This window comes from Cynara cardunculus, unplaced genomic scaffold, assembly GCF_001531365.2.
Source record: "Cynara cardunculus var. scolymus isolate 2C unplaced genomic scaffold, CcrdV1 Un_Scaffold_1804, whole genome shotgun sequence".
NCBI lineage: Eukaryota > Viridiplantae > Streptophyta > Magnoliopsida > Asterales > Asteraceae > Cynara > Cynara cardunculus.
In genome coordinates this window covers 1-17,154 of record NW_020200879.1, presented here as the reverse complement: position 1 = coordinate 17,154, position 17,154 = coordinate 1, and the positions used below count along the sequence as shown (strand labels likewise).

General features: G+C 36.3%; 2 protein-coding genes across 2 annotated transcripts in view; one reads left to right on the top strand and one right to left on the bottom strand.

Moving 5' to 3' along the window:
* Positions 1 to 3,835, top strand: part of LOC112502713 (kinesin-like protein KIN-14G) — a 6,917-nt gene extending 3,082 nt beyond the window's left edge. Inside the window, exons 11-21 of the mRNA XM_025106698.1 lie at positions 58 to 849; positions 928 to 1,140; positions 1,232 to 1,313; positions 1,413 to 1,682; positions 1,772 to 1,878; positions 1,957 to 2,135; positions 2,216 to 2,377; positions 2,477 to 2,730; positions 2,805 to 3,031; positions 3,529 to 3,620; positions 3,730 to 3,835. Coding sequence (XP_024962466.1) covers positions 58 to 849; positions 928 to 1,140; positions 1,232 to 1,313; positions 1,413 to 1,682; positions 1,772 to 1,878; positions 1,957 to 2,135; positions 2,216 to 2,377; positions 2,477 to 2,730; positions 2,805 to 3,031; positions 3,529 to 3,620; positions 3,730 to 3,835 — 2,484 coding nt within the window. The remainder of the gene's footprint in view (positions 1 to 57; positions 850 to 927; positions 1,141 to 1,231; positions 1,314 to 1,412; positions 1,683 to 1,771; positions 1,879 to 1,956; positions 2,136 to 2,215; positions 2,378 to 2,476; positions 2,731 to 2,804; positions 3,032 to 3,528; positions 3,621 to 3,729) is intronic.
* A 1,004-nt stretch (positions 3,836 to 4,839) lies between these two features.
* On the bottom strand, positions 4,840 to 13,461 carry LOC112502709 (eukaryotic translation initiation factor 3 subunit A-like). The gene is made up of 14 exons (XM_025106691.1): positions 13,363 to 13,461; positions 12,494 to 12,561; positions 11,515 to 11,996; positions 10,293 to 10,508; positions 9,815 to 10,183; positions 9,700 to 9,729; positions 8,264 to 8,491; positions 7,964 to 8,125; positions 7,186 to 7,407; positions 6,877 to 7,083; positions 6,590 to 6,796; positions 6,369 to 6,449; positions 5,551 to 5,752; positions 4,840 to 5,310 (listed from the first exon to the last, which is right to left on the bottom strand). Exons 2-14 carry the CDS (start codon positions 12,537 to 12,539, stop codon positions 4,886 to 4,888), a joined length of 2,877 nt encoding a protein of 958 aa, XP_024962459.1. The 5' UTR covers positions 12,540 to 12,561; positions 13,363 to 13,461; the 3' UTR covers positions 4,840 to 4,885.
* Between the last annotated feature and the right edge of the window lie 3,693 nt (positions 13,462 to 17,154).

Sequence of the window (17,154 nt, the reverse complement as noted above, 5' to 3'; positions counted from 1 at the left end):
GCGGAAAAGAAACCAACCACAGAAGCCAAGAAGTCCATTAGTGATGTTTTTAACCAGGCGGAAAAGAAACCAACCACAGAAGCCAAGAAGCCCACTAGTGATGTTTTTAACCAGGCGGAAAAGAAGCCAACCACAGAAGCCAAGAAGCCCATTAGTGATGTTTCTAACCAGGTGGAAAAGAAACCAATTACAGAAGCCAAGAAACCCATTAGTGATGTTCTCAACCAGGCGGAAAAGAAACCAGCCACAGAAGCCAAGAAGGCCGTTAGTGATGTTCCTAACCAGGTGGAAAAGAAACCAACCACAGAAGCCAAGAAGGCCGTTAGTGATGTTTCTAATCAGGTGGAAAAGAAACCAACCATAGAAGCCAAAAAGTCCGTTAGTGATGTAAATAGCGAGACGGAAAAGAAACCAACCACAGAAGCCAAGAAGGCCGTTAGTGATGTTTCTAACCAGGTGGAAAAGAAAGCAACCCCAGATGTCAAGAAGTCCACCGGTGATGTCAAGAACGAGATGGACAAGAAGGCAAGCACAGATGGCAACAAAAGTAACGATATGGAACAAAAAGCTACCACAGATATCAAGATGTCCGCTATTGATATAAATTTTGAGATGGAAGAGGAAGAAAGCACAGATACGGAGTCCCCTGTTGAGGATATAAACGACGAGATGGAAGAGGAAGAAACATCAGATGTCGAGACTTCCGCTGATGATGATGTAAGTGAGGAGGTTAGGGAACAGAGAAAAAAAGAGGCGGAGCAGAGAAAAAAGTTGGCGGAGCAGAGAAAAAAAGAGATGGAACAGAAAGAAAAAGAGATGGAAGAGAAGAAAGAGATGGAAAGGATGAAAGCCATGGAAATGATGCAGCAGATGGAGGAAATGATGAAGGAGATGGAGGACAGGAAGAAAGAGATGGAGGTAATGAAGGAAGAGTTAGAAATGGAGGAAGAGATGGAAAGGAAGAGAGAGATAGAAAGGAAGAGAGAGATGGAGGAAAGGAAGAGAGAGATGGAACGTAAAGCAGCTGAAGATGCCAAGGAAGAGGAATACTACAACTGGGTCCATGTTGAATGCGGGAGATTAAGTGCCAGTGCTATAAAGCAGCAAAAGCTGGTTGAACACCAATATAAACAGCTACAAGTATAGTCTCCACCTTAATCAGCACTGCAGTAGCTTAATGAAACAATGCTTTTATCAGAGGATTCCTAATAGAGAATTTGATATCATACAGGTACTGAAGAACATCTTTTCTGCTGCAAAAGCAGATTTGGAATTAATGCGAACGAAGCATCACCAGGAGTTCGACGATATAGGTACATCTTTTTAAAACTATAACGGGTTTAAAATCTTGGTTGCCCTGGAAAGAAAGAAATGAATTCGATTGAACACCTAGCATGAATTTCTTCTGTCAGGGAAGCACTTGCGTAATTTGGCTCAACAAGCATCGGGTTACAAAAAAGTTGTAGACGAAAACCGAAAGCTATATAATCTAGTGCAGGACCTCAAAGGAAATATCAGGGTCTACTGCAGATCGAGACCATTTTTAACTACCACTACTAAAAAGAGCGCTGTGGATTGCATCGATGAGACGAATGTGGCGGTTATCACGATCGGGAAAGGTGGAAAAGAGACTCGGAAAGTGTACACTTTTAATAGAGTTTTTAGTCTAACTGCAACTCAAGGTCGTTCATGTCTCCAACATCTTTGATTTCTTTAGGATCACAGTACGTATTTCTCTTTCCTTATCTGTTCTGTTTTCGCTTTCTTGTAGCCGAAGTATACAAAGACACCCAACCGCTGATCCGCTCTGTCCTTGATGGATACAACATTTGCATATTTGCATATGGTCAAACGGGATCAGGGAAAACTTTCACAATGGTATGTAGGTCATGCATGGTTTCATTAACACATCATGTGTCGTTACTGTAACATTTTCCTTACATTATGTGTTTGCAGACTGGACCTGAAAACCTTACACCAGAAACCATGGGTGTAAACTACAGGGCATTGAATGATCTGTTTGAAATCCAACAGCAGCGGAAGGAGATGATTACCTATCTAGTTCGGGTCCAAATGCTCGAAATTTACAACGAAACAGTCAGGGATCTCCTTTCGCCAAACGGAACTACCAAGAAATATCCTTTCTATGGTTATAGCTGTTTCCATCTTCACATATCTCTGTCTGTCTCTTTTTGTTGTCTTAATCACTGACCACATTAGACATTCGACTTGGTGCACAAGATGGTATAAATGTACCAGATGCAGAGCTTATCCCAGTTTCAACAACAGAAGATGTTATACATTTAATGACCCTTGGACACAAAAATCGCGCTGTGGGTTCTACTGCAATGAATGATCGTAGTAGTCGCTCTCACAGGTACCCTCATCCTTATTCTTTTACCACTTTCGGTTATGTGAACAATGAGAAAAGATTATGCAGCAAATAACTGGAACCACCTTTATGATATTTTCGCAGTTGCGTTACGGTTCACGTTAGCGGAAAGGACTTGACATCCGGTTCAACTGTTAGAGGCTGTATGCATTTGGTTGATCTTGCAGGAAGTGAAAGAGCTGACAAGACAGAGGCTACAGGTGATAGATTAAAGGAGGCAACACATATTAATAAGTCACTTTCAGCTTTAGGAGACGTTATAGCCTCTCTTTCCCAAAAGAATGCACATGTTCCTTATAGGAACAGTAAACTCACTCTGTTGCTCCAAGATGCTCTTGGTAAGCCCTTTTTATGCTCTTCTTTTCGTTATTTATCTGACTGATTAAGCTCATGAGTCTCATCAATCTACCAGGTGGGCAAGCCAAGACCCTGATGTTTATTCATGTAAGTCCTGATCCCGATACAGTTGGAGAAACAATCAGCACACTGAAATTTGCTGAAAGGGTGTCTACCGTTGAGCTTGGGGCTGCTAAATCCAACAAAGATATCATAGATCTGAAGGAGTTGAAAGATCAGGTTGCTGCTCTTAAGGCAGCCTTAGCCAAGGAGGGAGGGGATATTAATATTAGTAATGTAGAGGTATGCATACAATTTCTATTTGAAATCTTTATGTTAGTCGTCCATGATACTGCTGAATTATGGTTTGGTTTTCCGATGAGTACGTTAATGTTAAATAGACAATTTTACAGATTCAGACATCTATCAGTTTACAAAATCAAACAGTCTTATTGATTCTGCTTTCAAACTTCAGCACTGTCTCTGTGTACGTTTAGGATATGTATCTTATGTTCATATAGACTCGTAAAATATTTGGATATGTATCTTACGTTCATAAATATAACCCAAGACGTAACAAACTTGCAACACGTGCTATCAAGTGTTGTTCCTTTGGGTATTCGCTCGACTAAACAAGGCTATCGTTGTTATAATCTACCATTTAACATGTGACGATGACACCTTCAATGAGTCGAATCCCTTCTTTGTCAAACCAACGAATACTGATTCTGTTGCATCTTCCATTCCACCACTCAATAAATTTGGTTAGAAATATAAGACGTGATGAATTACAATTACAGGAGAATGTGGCTGATGAAGACGAAGAGGAAGATCCTGGCACGGCATCGAAAGCCAAGAAAGCTGGTCCTGCGCAAGCAAAGGGCCCAAGCAGGTACATCACATACTCCCTCCATTCCAAGGAAATAGATTCATTTTCAAATGTGAGGTCTAATGGAGTAATTTTGAATACAAGTATTTATGTAGCTATAACTTGTGTACAGTGCTCCTGCTGCCAAGAGTAGTCCAGCACCAGCAGCAAAATCGGGAAAACCCGCGGCGGCTCCGAAGAAAGCTGCTCCTGATGCTAAGAAAAAAGGTGGGAAGTAAGTTTGTGTTGTATGGTAGATGTGTCTTGCTTCCAATTCTTATAGCAAAGAGTGAGTGAGAGATGATGAATGTGTATGTGTATATATGTATATGTATATATATATGTAGTTAGGCAGAAGACAGATTGGGCATATGGAAGTGGATTTTTGGGTGGTATTCCATGAGTTTTTTCTGGGAGAAAACTGGAGTTTGAGGTTGTGATACTGGGAAGAATCACTTTGATTCTGTATGTATGTATGTATGTATGTATGTAATAGATTGTATATTTTCTTGCATTCTCATGGGTTTCTTTTTTTATTAACCTGGATATCCAAGCCGCTATGCGAGCCGACTAATCCCAGGACGACCACATGCTTTGTAGATAGCCCGAAGTCACTGCATTTAAACTTCCGTGGGCACAAGAGGATTTTTATTCCTCCTTGGATTTGAACCTGTCCACCTAGTACTTTTGACATTTGAAACCAAACTCAAACCAATCAGACACCACCTTTGTCCAGTTTGAAATACTGCCAATAGAAGAAACACGATTCCAAAAGAATGCTTCTATTTTAGGTCGAAACATTCGGTATTTTTGGCTGCATAAACGAAAGAAAATGACGTCTATTTCTATTTTAGTTTGTTACAAAATAAGTGTTACATGTCTACTCTTCTATTATATCCTTAAATACGAGATGACAAAAATTAAGTTAAATTCTTGCCCGTATTTAGATGGAATTTTTATGAAAATGTTGAATCCAGAAACTACAAACTCCCAGCCTCACACCATTGAGTTGTAGGAATCACCATCACTCCAACAATCTAAATCTTCTCCAAAATAACAACACATTTAAGATTGCTTAACCATCACAACAAAAAATACTGTTTCGCGATTTCTAGCTGCTCAATTTAAGAAAGTTGAATAAAATAAAAATTCATCCCCATTCGCATAATTCGATAGAAAACAGCATTCATCTCAAATTTGCTCGTTAATTATGTATCACTTTGAAAATAAACAGGTTAAGATAACTCCTCTTGTGTCGGGAGGGAGCTCAGAAAACAAAATTTGACGCCTCACCGAGAGAACCTGGATGATGACCAAGTCTTTGAACCACTAGTAGCGGAAGGTCGCCACTTGTCGCTTGTTGGCGCCCCACGATCATCCTTCTTACCGGCGCCCCATCTATCAGATTCTGCAGGCGGAGGTGGTGCCTGCCCTGATGGCTCACTTCTACGAAACCTAGGCACATACTTCCCACCAGAAGATCCCGAGCCTGCTGCTGCCAGTGCTGGTGCTGGTGCCGCTGCGGGAGCAATAGATCCTGCTCCAAGAATCTCGGAAGGCCTGGCAGGCATGTCGATTGGTGTTCCCCTTAAGATGGCTTCTTTTCTAAGTCTCTCTCGTTCCTCTAGCTCCTGCTCTCTTTGCCTCTGCTTTTCAGCGATTTCATCCAACTTTGCCCTTCGCTCAGCCTCCTCTTTCTTTCTCCTTTCAAGCTCTGTATATTCCAAACATGTGGATTAACAAAACAAAATAACATTACTTCGTGGGGCAATCCGCATTTTTACATTGTCATGTTTTGTCCAGCTTACCAAACATTATACAGACAACTTGTTCAGTCCTGTCCTAATCATACCAAACACCAGACAACTAAACTAGTCTAGTCAAGTCCAATCTGCATACTAAATGCACCCTAAGGTTATATGGTCAACTGACATGCTTTTTGGGAGAGAAATACCTTCACGTTTGCGAGCTTCTTCCTCTTCATGCAACTTTTTCAGTCTTTCCTCTTCAGTCCTCACCCAGTACAGCATCTTCCTCTTGATTTCCCTCTCTTCTTTTCGTGCCTGAAGAACTTGGCTGAGTCGTTCTTCCCTCTCGGATCTCATTCTGTCATATTCTCCCCGACGGCACTTCATGACTCTTTCCTGAAATTGCATCTGCACAAGATATGCAAAACAATTGAAACAACATTGTGCCAACATGATAGGAAATACGAGAAAAGAGAGGTTGTAGAATTCAGTTATCCTCGACCATTAGTTGTACGTTTCTATATATATATATATATATATATATATTATCAACCTTTGTTTTTTACCAAGTTGAGACAATTCTCAACCACATTGTGCTAGGGACATTAGGTTAAATTAAAATAGTGAACTAGAAGAAATAGAATCTACATTGAAAGTTGAGAACTATTATATTCTCCTACAAGTAGTACTCCCTCTGACCCAAAATAAGTATCCACATTTCTACCTTAGTTTGTCCCAAATAAGTGTCCACTTTTGAAAGTGCCTACTCTCCAATTCTACCCTTAATTACGAGATAAAGAAAATCAGTACTCCCTCTAGTTATTAAGGGTAAAATTGTAATTCAGTTATTTAAGCAAGTGTAATAACTATAAATTTCTAAACTCTGTGCTTTTCCATTCTGTACATTCATTTTGGGACGGACGGAATTAGTGACACAAATCCCACCCGAGTCAAACAATCACCAAAAAAAGTAGTGTAAAGAAATGGACAGCCGGAATGGTAAAATAAAACTCAATAAACAAACCTTATGTTCCATAACCCGATGAAGCCTATACTTTTCCTTGACATCTCCATCATGACGGCCCCTGCTCAGCTCAACCTCAAGCTGAATAAAGCACACAAATTATTGAAGACGACCAATGTAATTATCATGTTATAGTAACGTAAATAGCAGAATAAACCCATCGTTAAGTCCTCTCTCAGCTTCAATATGTTGTGCAAATATAAGATAGTTTCACAAAATACCTGCTGTTGACGTTCATGATGCAGTTTCTCTTCACCCAGACGACGTTCGTACGCGGCTTCAATCAAGGGTGCCGCCTCTTCTCTCTTTGCTCTTTCAAAGTGATCCATTGTTTTAATTAGTTTTTGTAATTTTTTCTCCATTTCCTGCCTTTCTCTGACTTGCTCCTGAAGTGCTAGCTCCATTAAAGTTTGCTTTGTCACTTTCTCCTGTTTAGACAAAAAAATGTCATCCAAGAGGGTTCCAACCATGTAAAAAGGTGACAGTATTGAAGATGGAAGCTACTCACTCCCTCAATGATTGGCTTCTTTCCCTTCTTTTTGATGCGCTTCTCAACGTCATTTAGTAAAGCCTGTGCTTCTTCACGCTCACGCTCCTCAATTTCCCTGAGGATTCTTTGGTTCTTCCTTTCTTGAAACTCGGTTGCAAGCCTCATCTGTTCTGCCTCTTCAGCTTTTTTCTGCTGTTTTAGTCTTTTTGTCTCCTCCTCTCGTTCCTTGATGAACGATTTAATTCAGAATCATAGATAAATAAACCACAGCCAACATGGAAGAATTAAGCAGAGTATCAAACATAAAATATGTAGTGAAATTAATACCATTTCAATTAGCTGTCGTTCCTGGTCTTCCTTCCGCTTCTCAATAATCGTTTTTCGAGCAAGAAGCCTTTTGTGCTCTTTATCTATTATCTCTGCTAAACTTGGCAGCATGTCACTCAATTTAGATACTCGGCTTGGTGAAGGATTTATCATCAACCGTGACTTGGTTAAATTTGTACCAAGTACACCTAAGTGGTTTTGTAGATGGTCAGATTCGAATCCCTGGAGGCAGGAGAGGAATTGTCACTATCAAAAGAGTGGAAAATACAGCAGAAACTAAGAAATACTTCCAGAAACATATGAATGTCCAGTAGAAGTCATCAAGTCGCTGTGCAGAAACAAGGTTAAACATATGATGCTATAACATTCTACATTCGATGAGGATTGAAGGCCATTAGAATAGATTGAAAGTAGATGTCCAGACAAGAAGGAAAGATTGGGTAACGAACATTCAAGAATGTTGACCAGACCCTACCTAACCTATGATAACAAAAACGACTAAAAAAAATGGCATGAAAAAAGGGGCAATATAACTGCTCTATATCATTGTGCCCCCTCCCAAACCTGAATACCATCTGTATGTTGATTTATTATCATACTTGCTGACATTCTACAACAATATGGTTGAGCTTAGCTATTCAAACCATGAAAGTGGCATGAAAAAGGGGCAACCCTTTTGACGTACATAGTTGTTAATTAAAATCACAATATATTTCTGTTAGTTTCGTCATGGGAAAGATAGAGGCATGCAAAATATTAATTAGATAAATGGACTAACCAAGTCACCAAATATAATTGCACCCTTCAGATGGTCAACTTTTATTGCAACGAACTTATGTTTGACAGCATCAACAAGGATCCTCTCCACTGCCGAAAAGTCAAAGAAAGGGACCATCTTGGTTAACGTCTCAACTTTCATGGTCTGATACACATGGGATACCTGGAACAGAAAAGATAAGTAACATTAATCTGTATTTATGAAAACAATAATACAAAAATGAATAAAATGAACTGTACACAAAATACTCACTTTTCCCAAGACAAGAGAAATAAAAAATAAAGAAACTTAATAATTCACCTGTTGCAGCAATCTTAAGGTAGCAACTTTTTCCAAAGCAGGAATGTACTGAGACAGTTGCACTTCCGGTACAGAAGATGCTGAAGATAGTTTACCTCCAAGTTTTGAGATCTTTGTCAACAAAGGTTGTACTTTTGATGCCAAATCCAGAGGCAGAAACTCATTCTCCAAAAGATGGTAGAGATCTTTGACTTCCTGGGTTACATAGGTCATTACACCTTTGGAAACCTGTAAAAGGACAACGATGTTCCAAAATTAAGCATACAAGGAAACTAATTTCAGCTTCCATAAAAAGCATGAGAAATAAAAATAGGGGAAACAATAATGTGCCTAATTGGCTTGTGACCTCCAATTCCAAGAAGATTGGAAATAAAATTACTAATGCATGCCTTAAACTTGACATAATGGTAAGTATCCTTAATAATTTGTGAACTTATACCTTCTCAACTCAGCAATGAACACACTTGATCAGCCTTATCATTGTGTTGTGGCCAAACTCATAACAATTGAAGCATGAACAGAACTCTCAACATTACACGTGCATATAATACAAAACAACATTATCGCCTTGTAAAGCATATATATGAACACGGAACATTTAAACTTTTCCCGTTGGACTATTGGTAACAATAATTTTCTTCAGTGAACTCTTAATTTGCCCATTGCACTATTAATAACAAAAAATTTCTTCAGTGAACTCTTAATTTACAGAGGTGACTCCACATAGGATCCTTATCATTTACAATCGAACGCTTTCTTGAGCATCCATACCAACATCAGCAATGGGCTACAAAGCTTATAAGAAAACCATGGACACCTTGCCTAGAGCAAACACATGCTAATAAAAAGATGAATAGAGTCCGTTTCACTAGCATTTTTACATCACGGTTTCCAAACAACAAACACCATTAACGATACACAAACAATTAAGATATTGCTCATTAACACCATACATATGTACATTATGTAAGACAAAAACCACTGAAACTCATGCTGAAATGGGTCCTATTGTGCCAAGAAAAAACGATATATAATATACGTATCGCTTACAATGGGTTCCATAAATAAGTACTATATTTGAATGACCACCATTCTCAAAATGCTAGGAGTTATATTCTTTAATGTTTTTATCAGTTTGTTGGTCTGTTTTAACAATTACGAAGTTAAACCGCAATCACAAAGAAGCGATATAAGCTATTCTGATGGTACTCCTAACAACATAGAATAAAAGAAGATATATAACTAGCAGATCAAAAGGATGAGTTGGAACGTGGCATGTCTCACACAAGGAATAAAGATATATAACACAGGCATCAAGTAATTGAATAACAAATAAGGACATCAGAAAGCTAAAAAAAAAGCAATGGACAATCCTGTGCAGCAAACATGCAACGCCACACATTTAGGATGTGACAAGCAGATGACTTTGATCTTACCAGATCCATGAGAAGAGTTGACCGGGACAGCTGCATGGAAAAAAGTAAGAAAAATAATCAATACCTATTTAAGAGTTGATGCAGTTAAAATTATCAGAGAATAGTAGATTAGTACCACTTCTCCTGTCTCAGGCTTCACGTCAATATTAAATCCAATAAGGTTGTACATCATTATATTTCGTTCTTTCTCATGCTCCAGTTTTAAATGAGATGCTGTTTTCATATGGTCGTATGGAGGAGCTGAAAGTGCAGCTAAGAGAACTGATGATGCTATCAGTTGCAGATCTTTCTGACTCAGGTTCTTATTGAAGCTCTTTTGAAGTTGAAAAAGCTTAAACCATGCATAAGCATGATATAAGTGGCTGGAAGAAATCCAGAAAATCTCTGTCAACTTTGCATAATATACAGCCATCAAGGAAGATTTTGGCATTTTCTTAACCATGCTTGTCAATCCATATATATCTTCTACAGAACGAAAGGCTTCCTGCAGACACAATTGCACAAAAATAAAATACACGTACATTTAATCATCTTATACATGTCCTAAATGAGTTCATTTCAACATGAAATAAAATAAATGAAGAAAGACAGACCTGCCAGAGTTCAAGTTCAGTTGCAACTTTTAACTGCTCAAATCTAGTATCAAGATAGAAATGTAGACTTTCTGGTGATGATAGATCAGGCCGGTCCCTCTGGTCTCTGTATTTATTAAGGTTGGCAAGATGATTCCTGATTATTTCACACAGCCTACGAAACTCTGTCGTCCGTTTGTATTGCTTGCAGAACTGGAAAGCACGATGTGCGGTATCCTGCACATAGGAACTCAAACATATTATTTTGTCTATTCCAGCTACAATACTACCTAGTGAATAGAGAGAATGTTCAGTTCAAGATCCAACTCAGGATCTAGCCCCACTACAAGTGGTAACAAATGATTGTATTGGGTGGCATCCTCTGTATGGTCATTGAAACCCACCAACATAAGTGACAAGAAATTTTTGTAAACATTAACACATAAATTTAAATGGACATCAAAATGTTATCAAGCTAAAGCAAATAATTTCTTTACTACAGAAAACCACAACAAATGTAGAAATATTTACATGATTTACTCACATAAAATATCAAAAGAGATGCAGAAAATGCAAATAAGCCTCTTTTTTCTCCATACACAATATAACAGGAAATTAATGTACACAGTGGACAGCCACTTGTGACCATGGCATGAAGTTCAATAAGAAGCACATAGACCTGTCAATCATATTGCTTATATGCATGAAAACCAAATGGAAAGACAAAAAACCCCTAATTCCTAGCAGAAGATGCAGAATAAAACCATCTAGATCAGAATAGCATTCACATACGTGATTTCATAAGAACATAGAATTGTACATGTTTGTTCTCATGTAAATTTGGTCTAGAAAAAGTCAGCCAAATCATGGAAACTATTGGTGTTTCCTGTAAGGATGTCTTCAGACCCAGCAACTCATACACAAGTCTTTGGAGATTGTATCTGTATGAAGATATATGAAAACCACAAATCCTCATAAGCTGTTTCAGTTCTTTTGTGTGTAGAATGTAGATGGGGCCTCAAAGTACACGTCTTGAACAGTGGCTGGACTCTTAGAGTACTTTTCCTCAGGCTGATAAGAGAATTAGAGGCAGTGTGTTTCTATATTGATTAAGCAATGACTAAGATGAATTATTAATAAAAAGATGGCCCCACGATAATTAAAGAGTGCAGCTCCTTGTAATAAAAGAATGTAGAAATATCATTGAGTTACTCATGTTTCAACACCTTTAAGCAAAACTTACCGCATACAGAGCCATTAATTTGGAGTTGTTCCTTAAAATTTCCAGGACTGTTCTATACGTCTCCCACAAGAACTTAAACCAAGGGGTCACAAGCTCCCGATCTGAACGTTCCTTTCCCTTCTCACCACTAACATAGCTCAACATCAAATCTTCTGGTCTTTTATCAGCTTCCAAGTCATCAACATCTAGAGCTTCTTCTAAAGCTTGTGCCTGACTACGTGCCAACTCGGCCCTCTTGGTTGAAAGATCCATAAAGTGCTTGATGACCTCCTCTAACGAATTGATGTTAACTTGCTGACATATTATTCGATATTGAATCAGGCCATCCTTGGCAAATCTTCCCCTCCTCATGTCAACACACAGCTCAATGTACTTTAACATAATCTTTTCGTGTGTTTTCTGCCATGCACGGTACCTCCTCGATGTGATAAGATCATGAAGCACTTGCAATGCATCTTGTTTCTGCCCAACATTGATCAGCTCTGCGGTTCCATATTGGCTCAAGTCAGTTAATTAGATACAAAATAAGTCACATGTACACTGACAGCCCCACAACTAAGCATGAAACCAAAAAAATAAACACTGAAATACTGAATTATATATTCAGAGAGTATTCTCAATGCATGGTAATGCAAAAGAAGGTGGCTCGTCATAGAGTTAAATTAAAATTTAAAATCTTAAGTTTTGATGGTCAAAAAGGAAGAAGAGATGACATAGCAATAGTCAAATACATAACACCGAATGAGACAACACAACACCACAAGGTTCCCCACCTTTAGCATAGTAAATCTAGGAAGGCAGATATTGAGGACATGCAAAAGAAATTAATGGCTTGAGCGTGTTTAGATAAAAGTTAAACATGAAAATGTGAATGGAAACTGAACTTCTGTTTGAATTGCAATTACAAAAGCCTTGAAGTTTCTTTTTAGCAAGGAGATATATATTAGAAATTATTTAAAAAAAAAACTACATAGTTCACCTTCAGCACGCTTCAATGCATTCTCTGGTTTAGCAAAGGTTGCCATATCTATAACAGATGTTTTCTACCTGTTACAACATAAAAAAAGCTATTAGTTGGTAGCTATAGTTGATCTTTGAGGAATCATGCTAAAACAGAAGAAGAGAAAACTACTTGGCTACATATTGAAAAACATGTCCGTAAAAGAACAAGGAGGTGAAATATGGTAGCACCACTGCTAATGGACAGCAGTACACCACAATTTCAAAAGCATATTTCACCCATGCTGCATATTTTCATCCCAAACAATGCTTCAAAGATGACAAAGCGTTTTAAAAATAGTTTGAGGACTAAGGAAATCAAAAACAAAACACAATTCAATTAAAATAATTCCCCATCATCTACTTAAAAGAGCTGGAAAAACTCTTTTGCCTCAAGTGACTGATAGAAAAGCATCCAAAATATGCATATCAACTACTCATCTATATCAGATGGCATTAAGAAGCAACTTTCTAATTCTTGAAAGCGGGTTTCATCGATTCACTCAATCCTCCCTTACCTCGAATGATCAAGCAATCGCCCACCCAAAAGAACCCAGAATTTCAACGAGGTACTAGATCACGATAGAAATTTTCAGTTTTTCCTTATAATCAATTCCTACTCCCCAAACAAAGCAGAGCAGTCATCGGCAAGAACTTAAATATTTACAGCAGTTATTTACACATGTCAAACCGCACCAAAATTATTGCTAACGCCGAAGTAAAAGTAATCAATCAGGTAAGACATCGATTGATAACCAGTGGCAACAGCTTGAATCAAACAGACAGAATAATGACTTTGTGAATCGAACAAATGGATGAAAAAGAACTACAACGGTGGCAAAATCATACCTCAATCGTCGATGAAACAATCAGTATCCACCACGTCCAACTGGCCGTGAATGTGTGCTGTTTAGAGAGTAGGGTTTTAGCGATTTCCAATGGACTTCACTCCGGCCTCAACAGTAGATATCCCCTTTGCCCCCAAGTTGCCTTTTATACTCTTTTTGGACTTGACTTATTTCATTTCTGGTAATGGTAATTATTTCAAAAAAATTATTTTTTTTAAATCAGATTTAGGGTCTTTATTCAAACACTTACCCGATAGGTGTTTACCAATAAAATTTAACATTATCATGTACTTACTGGGTAAGATTTTAGTTCACTAAAACGACATAGTATACAATAATTTACCTAGTAAGCGCTTACCATGGTAAGAGTCGTCGCCCTCACTTACCGGGTAAGACTTTTGATCATTGTCTCGCTCTTACCTGGTAAGATTCTTGGTTCTTACTATGTTCATCCGGTGAGGTAATGTTACTTGGTAAACACTTACCCGGGTAAGCGACCCCTAAATAGTTTAAATTTTTCAATTTGTAGATTTATGTTTACAAAAGTTTATTTAAAATAACATTATTTCTGTTATGATATAAATGAATAGAACAACAGTCAAACATTTTCGTTTTCATTTGTTTTATGTTTAAATCATTTATAAACTACCATCAAATGCTCCATCTCATTGGAAATAACACTGTTTTATTAAGTTTATAGTATTTTGTTGTTTTTCTTTTGCATAATTTCTTTTTGGTCCGTACCATTGTTCATCTTACATAAATCTTCTAGGTAACATTTATATTCAATTCTATACTTTTTGTGAGTCATATGTTGTTGATATGTGTATATGTGTGTTTCTTTTTGATTGGTACCATTGTTTTTTTTTTTCCATACGACTTTTTATATTTTGTGTGTATTATATAGTGTTGTAAATAGGTTTTTGATTTTTTATTTGAATATTATTTACAATTGTTACATTTATTTTTTCTCTCTTATACTTTCAAATTGTTGATTATAAGAGCATCTCCAATCAACCAGCAATTTTAGGGATTTGCCGTTTGTGACCTCTCCAATCGACCGACAAATGAATTTAGGTTTTGCCGGATCCCTTATTTGAACGGCAAATATGCCGTGGGTTTCTTGAACGGCAAAACCAGTGGGACCCGTTAATTTGTATTAAAAACCATTTTTCATTTAATAATTTAGGGGTTGATTGAGTTATTTTAATGTGGGATCTACAAATTTAGTGTTTTTTTTAGAGTATGATTGAAGTTGAGTTTTTTAGTGTTTATGTACCCTCCATATTTAGTGTTTTTGGTGTTTTTTTTTTATGATAAGGTTGGAGTTGCCCTAATAAGGAACAACATCATCCAATGATGTGGCACAATGTATAGTACGAATTGTGGGTATGAATTTTCTCAAAATTTTGATTTTCTAAAATGTTTAATATGTAAATGATTTCTCCACTCCTAAATGAAATATGTGTGTTTCATTATTAGACTCAGTTTTTTTTTTTTTTTTTTTTTTTTTTTTTTGTAATTCCTCTTCATTCATGGGTTTAACCTATGACTATCCTTTTTAATTCTCAACCCTTAAAATTTACTTGGTAAGGATGAAATGGAGGCAAGAGACATTTAAAGAATAGACATGGAAGAAGTTCATTGAGAAGTAGGCATATCAAAGAATTCCCAATCAGGAAGAATAATACATTCAATCACTAACATCTTGAACATGTACGTAATCATAATCTTCTCCAAGGAAAGTGGGCCAACAAGTTCATGTGATCTTTTTGTTATGTATTCTTCCAATGTGATTGATTAAAGTTGTTGACATGTATATAATGGAGTATGCAAGTAAATGTCACAATGTTATATTTTTTTTTTGTTTAGAGATTTCAACAATAGATATCACTCTCTCTGGAATTTTATGTCTACTATTTATTATTATTTGAGTTTTTTAGACATGGAATTGCTTTCTATTATGAAGTTATAACTTGATTACTGAAGTTGTAGAATTATGATACTTGAGTATTTTATTATGATTATAGAGTTATCATACTAATGGACTGTAGTTATCATTATTTATGATTATATTTCCCTCATATATTAATGTTTAGTGATTTCTCAGGTACATGTGGAAAATCTAAACGGACTCAAATTATAGTCGAAGCCACAGACCTTTGCAAGATAAGAAATGATATTTGTTGTTATCATTCTTAGTTACTTTTGTATATTATGTTTATATTTGGAGATAAAATCATTCAATTTCATGACTTTGATTGTTTATTTTTTGAAGGGAAGTATATATATATATATATATATATATATATATATATATATATATATATATATATATATATATATATATATATATATATATATATATATATATATATAGGGTTGGGTTCACGTGAGACCAAGAATTTTTCGTGAGACCCGTAAGACCAATTTATGTTCATTGATCAACTTTATAAGCTAATGATCTAATGATCTAAAGTTGCACGGTGATAATTTTATGATTATTGAGAAGTCTCATGGCAATTTTGTGATTATGAATGTTCAGATTGTAGATCTAATCCAAGGATTAAGAATTGGTCTTACGGGTCTCACGAAAAAACCTTGGCCTCACATGATCCTAAGTCTATACATATATCATCAATATATTTAAAAACTCATTATATAAATGAAATTACGATCAATTTATAAAAAAATTATTTACATGATACTCATTATAATAATATGTATATTTTTATTTACATAATAATAAATTGATTATAATGAATACAAATAAATAAAATGAAGGTAATGATTAATCAAGTCAATATAATATATACAAATTTTTATTAACAAATTTTACATTATAAAAAAATTACGTTAATTCAAATAACATAATTAGATAATATTAATTCTCTGAATTAATATACTCGTTCCATAAATGATCAATAAATGCATTTTGAAGTTCAAAGTGAGCGTCAATATCCTTGATTTTTTTATGTTGAGCAAGAAACTAATCAAGCGTATCATTGTTATCGTTCACCATCTCATCTCAACTCCACATCTGGCAATTCAAGTCGTTCTTCAATTGGTGCATTAATATCATGTTCATTTTCTATGATTATATTATGTATAATGATGCATGAAGTCATTGTATTATACAATATTTTCTTCCTCCATAACTGTGCAGAGTCTGCTACAATTGCAAATCTTGATTATAATACGTCAAATGCATGTTACACGTCTTTTCTACATATTTCTATCTTATTGCAAAATGTTTTTTTAAGCCCATGTGGATCATGAATAGATTGAAACAAGGGTGACTATTTTAGATATATGTCATCAGCTAAATAACAACCCATGATTTTCCATTGATGACGTAATTGACAAGAAGAGCATTGCTTGTTGCAAGATTTGCAAAAAGATGGGCAGGCCCATTCCTGACATTTTATAGGCCCTGGACGAACATAAAAACAAGGCTCACCGCAAGAAACAAGGCTTTTAGCAACAACAAAAAAGTCCATTTATCATTAGAAGGAGTATATAACAACAACATGTCATCGCTATAACTTGTGGTGGAAACATGTCATCGCTAAAAGACGCATCGTCAAAGTTAACTTTTCTTGTAGTGACCCTCAGCAAGTACGAATAAATGTTTTTCATTAGTATAAAATTGAGTACAAGAAATGCTAATAATTTACTGTTAGATCACTTTAAGATCAGTCTTCAATATATCTCATGAATCCATGGCAGATCTGGATTTATCATTCAAGAACTTTGAGAGGAGAGTTGAGAGAAATAGTCAAAGTGGTCAAAC

Excerpts from the sequence above, each read along its gene's own strand:
- LOC112502709 (XM_025106691.1), bottom strand. The coding sequence starts at position 12,539 with ATGGCAACCTTTGCTAAACCAGAGAATGCATTGAAGCGTGCTGAAG. Across the intron at positions 10,184-10,292 it reads CTGAACTTGAACTCTGGCAG|GAAGCCTTTCGTTCTGTAGA; the intron begins GTCTGTCTTTCT and ends TTGTGTCTGCAG. Across the intron at positions 8,126-8,263 it reads CCTTAAGATTGCTGCAACAG|GTATCCCATGTGTATCAGAC; the intron begins GTGAATTATTAA and ends TTTCTGTTCCAG.